Source organism: Mercenaria mercenaria, unplaced genomic scaffold (genome assembly GCF_021730395.1).
Source record: "Mercenaria mercenaria strain notata unplaced genomic scaffold, MADL_Memer_1 contig_4648, whole genome shotgun sequence".
Classification (NCBI taxonomy): Eukaryota; Metazoa; Mollusca; class Bivalvia; order Venerida; family Veneridae; genus Mercenaria; species Mercenaria mercenaria.
In genome coordinates, this window is record NW_026462891.1 from 62628 (window position 1) to 71218 (window position 8591).

At 34.3% G+C, this 8591-nt stretch overlaps 1 protein-coding gene across 1 annotated transcript in view; it reads right to left on the reverse strand.

The window, feature by feature from the left end:
• LOC128554019 (interferon-induced protein 44-like) overlaps positions 1-3440 on the reverse strand; it is a 41533-nt gene extending 38093 nt beyond the window's left edge. Inside the window, exon 1 of the mRNA XM_053535231.1 lies at positions 3256-3440. Coding sequence (XP_053391206.1) covers positions 3256-3408 — 153 coding nt within the window. The 5' untranslated portion in view covers positions 3409-3440. The remainder of the gene's footprint in view (positions 1-3255) is intronic.
• Positions 3441-8591: the final 5151 nt, after the last annotated feature.

Below are 8591 nucleotides of genomic sequence, written 5' to 3' on the forward strand. Positions count from 1 at the left end.
CTGTTCTGTCCCACAGAGTTGGATACTTAAACTATTCTTAATGAGTTGTCCCCCTTTAAATAAGAATGCCATTTGTAAAGAAAAAATGTAAACAATTGTCAGAAACGATGTTTTACTTAGTTATGTAAAGTTTAAACCCTCGCAAGATGTTGCAAATGAATCAAAACGAAGACCTGTAACAGCTTTTTAAAAAATGGTGAGTTTTTAAAGCCGCTGAACTGTCCAGAAGTGCAGTCCCTTTCCGGAATTCAATACATATATCAGCAAATTGACAATGGTTTTGTAGAATAATATAAATGATTTATACGCTGTTAAATTTCCATGTAAAACAATGGTTTCTTTCTATGATTTGATGACGTTCGAACTTTTTTCTCCAAAACATGGACCTATACCTTAAGGTAGTTCGTTTGATAAACCGGAAGTGATGGCGTAACGTCATTTATCTGGGAAACATAGAATAATGCCAGGATTCGGTGTACGGAAACGAAAATAAGTTTATGAGTTAAAGGCAGCCCGTGAGTAAATGTATTAAAATGTCGCTGTTAGTATATTTTTAAAGTTAAAATATGATATTAAAACATTTTACACGTTAGGTAATCATGGTAATTCAAAACAATGTCTTAAAATTAGCTTGAAATAGGCGGTTCACTTTAATCATGGCCAAATATCTCAAAAATAAGCAAACGGACCTATATATTTTATTTCATCTTTTAAAGGTCATATGTGTATTTACGACTGTGAGAAGTTTCATTAAAATCTACATTATAGAAAAATTTCTTTTCGCGAAAATATTATAAAAATTGCGTTTTCCCCATAGACTCCCATTATGAAAAATTGCGTGAGGTCGAAATTTTTCAAATCAGTCTAGCAAAAATTCAAGTACACGACCCTATCTTTTTATTTGCTGAATTTTCTTAGTATATTCAGTAGTTTTGAAAGATCAGAGTTTAATCAAATTCTATATTGTAGAAAAAATTTTGATCCTAACGTGCAGAACTACCTTAAGTCTGACCCTAAAACCAGATTGATGTTCATATAATAAATTGTTTTCTACTTAATATTTCTCAAACTGAAAATAACCAGCTTTCTTTATATTTTTTGAAACAATACATGAAGCGCTCACAGGTCACTGGTAACCTGTTTTAAAATATAGCTTAACCTGAGTAGCTTTAAGTTCAGAGTCATTAGTCATGATAAGCAATCACACAATAAGCTGTATACTACATACTCTTGGCGTTAAAGCCAAAACAAGCAAACAAAACATTTTTAATTTGATTTGTGACTGATTTTAATTTAACCAGGGATAATTTCTACAGTGAACAAAGAAATTAGATCCCCTCTCGAAACCATCAATACAAAAACGAAAAGAAAAAAGAAAAAGAAGAAACACACGATTTCATATGCTTAACATTTATAAGTATTTATTTTATTAAACACCTCGCAAACTCTATCAGTTTAATGTTATACAAGTTAAAAGTGATAACAACCCAGCAAAATAAATGAAGTTTTCATTTCAAGATGACCACCAAACAATACTAATAAAAAGGTTTCCAATTGATTTTAAACAACAAAGTATTATAACTTTCCAATTTCATTTCCAACAGAAACAACCAGTTTCGGGGACTATAGGAATGCGCTTTTCCGTCCGTCCTCCCGTCCGCAATTTCGTGTCATAACTCTGTCATCCATGAATGGAATTTAATGTTACTTGTCACAAATGTTTCCCATAATAAGACAACGTGTTATGCGCAAAATCAGGACCCCTAGCTGATAGGTCAAGGTCACAATTGGAGGTAAAAGGTCAATAGATATTTTTCCTGTCCGGTCCATAACTAGGATTTTAATATTACTTAGCACAAATGTACCTAATAATATGACTATGTGTCGTGCACAACTTTCAGACCCCTAGCTCAAAGGTCAAGATCACAATTGGCAGTCAAATGTTTGCATAGCATGAACAAAGTCTGGTTCGTGTCCGTTCCATAACTCCGTCATTCATGAAGGGATTTTGATATCACTTAGCACAAATGTTTTCCATGATAAGACAACCTGTCAAGCGCAAATCCCGGACCTTTGGCTCAAAAGTCAAGGTAACAATTGAAGGTCAAATATCAACAGGGCTTTTTCCTGTTCGATCCCAAACTCTGCCATCCATATAGGGATTTTAATATCACTTGGCACAAATGTTTCCCATCATGGAAAGACGTGTGTCATGCGCAAAACCCAGACCCCGTGCCAAAGGTCAAGGCCACAATTGAAGGTCAAAGGTTATTAGCTTTTTTATCCTGTCAGATCCAGAACTCTGTCATCCATCAAGGGATTTTAATTTTACTTGGCATAAATGTTTCCCATGATAAGACGGCGTGTCATGCGCAACACCCTGAACCCTAACTTAAAGGTCCAGGTCACACTTTGAGATCAAAGTTCATTGGGTCTTTTTCCTGTCCGGTCTTTAACTTTGTCATTTATAAAAGGATTTAAATATCAGTTTGCACAAATATTCCCCTGGATGATCAAATGTGTTGTGCGTAACACCCGAGCCCTTAGGTCTAAGGTCAAAGTCAAACATAGAGGCCAAAAGTCAAATTCAAGAATGACTTTGTTTGAGGCATTTATTCTTCATGCATGGAGGGATTTTGATGTAACTTGGCACAATTGATCACAACCGTGAGGCACTCTTGGTTTTAGAATTATGTTTCTTTGTTTTACTATAAATAGATTATATTGTAACTTATCTATTACTGGCCGTAAGGAAAAATTGAGACCAGTTTTCTGTGGTAAAACATGCATGTTACTTTCAATTTTTAGAGCATTTTGACCTATCTCTACCTGGTAAAGAGTTTTTTTGTTGACTTATATTGTATAGACTTTTTTGTCTTTTGTTTTCTTTTTGAAGGATTAATATCCCTTTGTTGCTACTATAAATAACTTATGACACATTTTATTTTGATAATTAGCCAAAACATGCCATATGGAAACAACTGTAGGTTTTTAATATATAAAGTTTAATCCAAGTGTTTTGTTATAACATATTGTATATAAAGTACAATATTGTTTATACATCATTAACAAATATCAGTTCATTATGTTATACTGCAGTAGAGAAAATTTGGTACCATCCTGTAGGGGACCTTGTAATGCACGAAAATACTTCATTCACTTGTTTCTACTGGATCCTTGTTATCGCTGTTTACTGTGAAAATACTGTAAAAGATGAGAATGGCACCGGTATGAGAGAAGAGTGTAAAAAATTACCTTTTTAGACATACTTTCTCCTTCTCCTCCGACTGCAGTAACCATTGCGATTCGTCCCTTATCAATACATGCTGCAGAGTTTAAAAATGACGATTTTCCTGCTTTTATTGGTCCGATGAGTAATAAGCGAACGTTCTCTACCTCTCCTTTCATATTAGGGCTTTGGATGTCCTTAATGAGTTGTTTTTCATACTAAAGAGAAACGGAAACATATACACTTATTGGCTACTAATACAACAATGACCAGTGCCATTTTGCTACAACATTTGTACTGTACCAAATATTGTTAGGTGTACGACAATATCGCTGTTCAATATCGGCTTGGAAGATATACCACACTTGTAAAATGTCACATTAGCTTATGTGAGGCAAAGAAATGCATGTTTTGTATTCAGTTAAAAAATTCGCACTACTATGAATGAAGTAAACTTTTGTAAAAATCAAGATGTGTAAAATAAAATTAATCTTGAACATCGAAGTTCTTTTTTCAATTCGTCGCCTGAGTGGAACAATGCTCTGTCTACCATTTTTAAAACGTGGCGAAAATCGCTTCCAAATTGTAACTCTCGTCTAGTTTCTTCATTTCTGTATTTAAACGATAATAAATATATCTACTTGTTCCTTGCGTTTAGTTCTTTCTGACTAAAAATGCTTTCAAATACATTTCGTTTTTACATTTGTGCAATATTACATTTTTCACTTTAGAGATTTTGACAAAAATATAAAAAAAAAACACTGTAAATTACAAAACTGGACATAGAGCAAGATAATATTTATTACAAATGTATATTAAAATTAGGGCAAGAGCTTTCGAATGATTTCTTGAACAGTAATTAAAGTCGCTGTACTGGTTGGGAACCATTTTCCGGACACATTTTCATATTTCGGCTCCATTATTCCCTAAAAAAATACTTCGACATAAATGAAGCTCACACTGCACAAACTTCAGCTCCTTTCACATCCGATGCTGTAATCAGTATTGCGTTATGACGTAAAATATGGGTTCTATAGGGCCTCAAATGGGGTCACTAAAATGAGTTAATTTTCCCGTCAGGTAAACCAGTTTCCGGACAAATATTTTGACAGTGTTTTGTTGTTAATTTGATATCAAAATAAGTAATTAAACTATTTCTACACATTTCTTTATTATTCATCTCTTCAAAATTGCGCACGAAACGTAACTCGACTTTCAATAGCAGCTACGAAAGCAAACCGAGGTTGACTATAAAAATCTCGATTTTCGTCTTATACGAATTCTTGATAATTCCAATAGATATAGATTAAAATTACAGTCGAACTTCGATGGCTCGAACTCGAGGGTCCAGTGGAAATTAGTTCGAGTTTTCCGTTGTTCGAGCCATCCAAATGGCGGCCATTTTGAATTCGGGAATTCGAGGGCATGATGTGTTACAAACCTTACATCGTAATATATTGTCATATTGTACCTAAATGTGTGTATGATATGATGATAAATAAAAAAAACGCTGCAATATGCTTTATTATTTATTTTCAAATATGACATAGATACGAAAACAAAACACAGATAAAACACTTATATAATTATCAGAATTGTGGTGAAGACAGCATCAAATAGAAAGACATGAATAGCAAACATTTATGAATCATAGTTCAGTACAAATATTATCAAATATATTGCTTTCCAATAGCCGACTTAGCTATCCCCCCGTTTCCGGGTCCTTTACTAAGTTGTTCAGTCATGCGAAAGCAGTATGAAAGTTGACATCAGATCTCCCGATTTTATGCAGAAAAAAAATAAAGACAGACATTGCTCAATTATTTTAGATAATTTCATTCGTATAAATCAAAGCCCATTAAAGCATTGCAATGAACGAAAGTCACTTTGTTTAATTTGTTTGTCGTATACCGACGCTAATTACATAAGCGTGTGAAAATTACGCACGCGCCGGTTAAAGGGGAAGCTTGGCGAATGTCAGGCACAGGTATGAAAAACTTTGTAAACACAAGCCATTCCGGCGACAAATTGTCTGTTCGACAGAATAGGTGTAATTATCACTGTAATTAAGCCAAGGGGACCACCAAATATGTTCGAGAGTTCGAATTTTTGAAGTTCGAGCGATCCGAGGTAGAACTATATAGAATAAAGAAGGAATAAATTCGGGACCGGCTGAAGAATTCGAGCGATCCCGGGTATTCGAAAGATCCGAGTTCGAGCCATTGAAGTTCAACTGTAGTGCAAAAATCGACAGCCCTGCATCTTACGTAACTTTTAGCGTTAAATTAAAAGTAGAACATGTTATCAGCAGACAATCATTATGTAGTTTGATTATTTCTTCCCCACTTGATACCTCGGCATGTGTGAACTACTGCGCATGCGCAATGCTATCTTCATGCCCCTTTAAGACAGAAAGTTGTTTTGTAAACGCAGGTGAGTTATCATCAAAAAAAAACCAAAACATTATACAGCCTTATAAAATAGTGGTTTGCTGTAGACATGAAGAACAAACATCTAAATGGTCTAGATGAAACAATTACATGAATTACAACGAAATAAAGCGGATATTACATGTGTCCGAAACTAGTCCTCTCCGGAAAATGGTTCCCAACTCTTTACCATGCTATCTAGATTGTTCATGGTTAACTGAACTACTTTTACACTACAGGCATAACTGGCTATTTAAACTAGGCATACTGGTCCTACTTTTGTAGATTGGTATTCGTACAAACCATAGCGTAGAATCGTGTTAAATAACAACAGAAATATTTTGAAGATTAATTACTTAGAAACCGCAATAATATTTTTCAACAATGAATACCAGATCTAAAATCTTTTTAGTTGTAACTATTATATTTTCCAAATACAGCTTAGTCTAATTTTTCATAACGCTGCGTAAGTTTTTTTCCATGTTTTGTTATAAGTTAGCATAAACACAACCAATGTTATATTCATGTCTCTTTTTAGCTACAAGGATAGGTATATTGTCCAGCGTCCATCGTCCGTCTTCCTGCGTCAACACTGTACTTAAAATTTTTCTCCTAAGAAACTACTGGTAACATTTATACCAACTTTTCATGAGCCGCTTGATGGATCTTCATCAAACATGGTCTGTAGCATCATTATAACGTCCTTTCCCAATCTTTTTCAAATGGGGACGATTAACCCCTTTGAGGGATTACCAGAGCTAAAATTAGAAATGCCTTTAAATTATTTCTTCTCATGAACCACTCGATGGATCTTCTTCAACTTGATTTGATAAGAATCTTCACCAACATTTTTTGTCGGGGGCACTTGGTCCCTTTCAGGGACTGTCTGAGTTCAAAATCAAATACCTTTTAACGATTTCTTCTCAAAAACCACTTGATGAATATTCACCAAACTTCGTCTAGAGTCCTTTCTCAACTTTGTTTGATTAAGGGCACTTTGCCCCTCTTAGGGGCAACTTTAGCTACAAATAGAAATACTTTCTTGCCATGAAGCGCTTGATGGATCTTCATCAGACTTGGCCAGTAGCATACATTTTCTTGCCTATAGCCTGACAAAGCTATGTGTTTGTATAAATAATGACTTGGTAAAATAGTCTATGTAAGCTATAAAAAGCAAGATCACCTTTGTATGTCGTGTAGATAGACATTCTAAGTATATTTCAACCATGCTACCAACTATGCCTATGCGCCATATTTTGTTGTGATCACATGCATGTAACTGTGCATTCTATTGGTTGAAATGGAGTCAGAGCAATTCTGCTTTAAATTTCCTGGAGGTAGAACACTCCGTTACAAATTCTTGCTCAAGAACGACGAGACAAAAATGATTTAAATTTAGAATTTGTTTACATCGGGGACAGCTGATAGTAGACTATTCGCAACCGATAATAATACAAGCAATGAAAAAATGCTTTGAGTCCTATCTTACATTGTAAGAAAATAAAATATTCAATATGAAGACGTTGAAGATCCCATGGTTAGACGGCAACATGACGAAATTTCACCAGTATGGTAAAGTATAATTTTGATATATTTTCAACTTAGGAACAAAAATACAGGACCTGAAAAGAGATCAGTCTCTAAACATAGGAATGCTCTCATTTATTCATAAAAATGGCGAGTGCGAAAGTTTAAATATAAACTGCGTCTTATTACGATTTTAAATATGGGATGTAAAATTAATGCACAAGTTTTTCGAATGGAATGACAGCTCAACTTCCGAAATGTATACACAAAGACCATAAAGTATTTATAGGAAGGAACAAAACAGCAACGAAGCTAACAGATTAATTTAAACTATACTCGATGACACGAAATAGTGAAAACCATGTAGCCATTACTATTATTATCAAAACAAAACTTATAAAGAATCGAATGGCAATAGATATATATGTTAGGAACAACTTTGTTTTCGAAATATCATATAGACCCCTATACCCTGAAATCCCAAAAATAAGACGGGGTTGGAAATAAGCCGGTCTCAAATATAAACCACCATTTTACTACAGACAAAAAGGGCTAATAAATAAGCCGAACTAAAAAATTAGCCGTCAAGATTTTTTGTATTTGATATAGTATTAATGACTTTGTTAGGACACCAAAGAAGATAGCAAGAGTTACCACATGTAGTAACAATAAAACATACTTTAGAATGAAAACACTAAACACAATGCAAGTTATGCTAATTGTTAAATCCCTGGACAAATTAAAACTTAAAAAGCAATAATATTCCTGTCTCAAACGCTTCTTGTCAAATCGGTTCTACAAATTAAAATGACCGGTCTTTATAATACAATGCAGTGTATTTTCACGCATTGTGTAAGCGGCCGATTCAATCATAAGTGTATTTATTAGGCCAAACTTAACTTTTTAACAGGTAATTATCTGTTAGCATCGGATAATTTTCATTAAAAATAGTAACAAATTGTAACAAAAGTGGTATGTCAGAAGTACAAGTATTTATCGACGTCGATGGTTTTACTAAAAAGGAAAGTATATGACATTCATATCTTCATTATTTCTGTACTCGAAAAAATAGCGGTTTTAAAACGTTACTGAATATATGTACACAAAAGTTCGCCATACTCAAAAATAAGCCGGTCTAAATAATAAGCGACCAAATCCTTATGAAAATTGAGCGGCTTATTTTCGGGATTTCATGGTATGCTATTGATTAGTTAGAATATAGTAGTTTCATTTCCGATTAGCTTTTAGCTCCACTATTCGGAGAATGGGGGGCTATTCTACTTGCCCCGGCGTCGGCGTTGCCGTCGCCGTCGGCGTGACCCTTCTTGGTTAAAGTTTTTCGGCAACCTTTGTTTTTCTGTCTTTCTTTGTTACAATTTGTTTATATCTTACTGTACCTTCATATA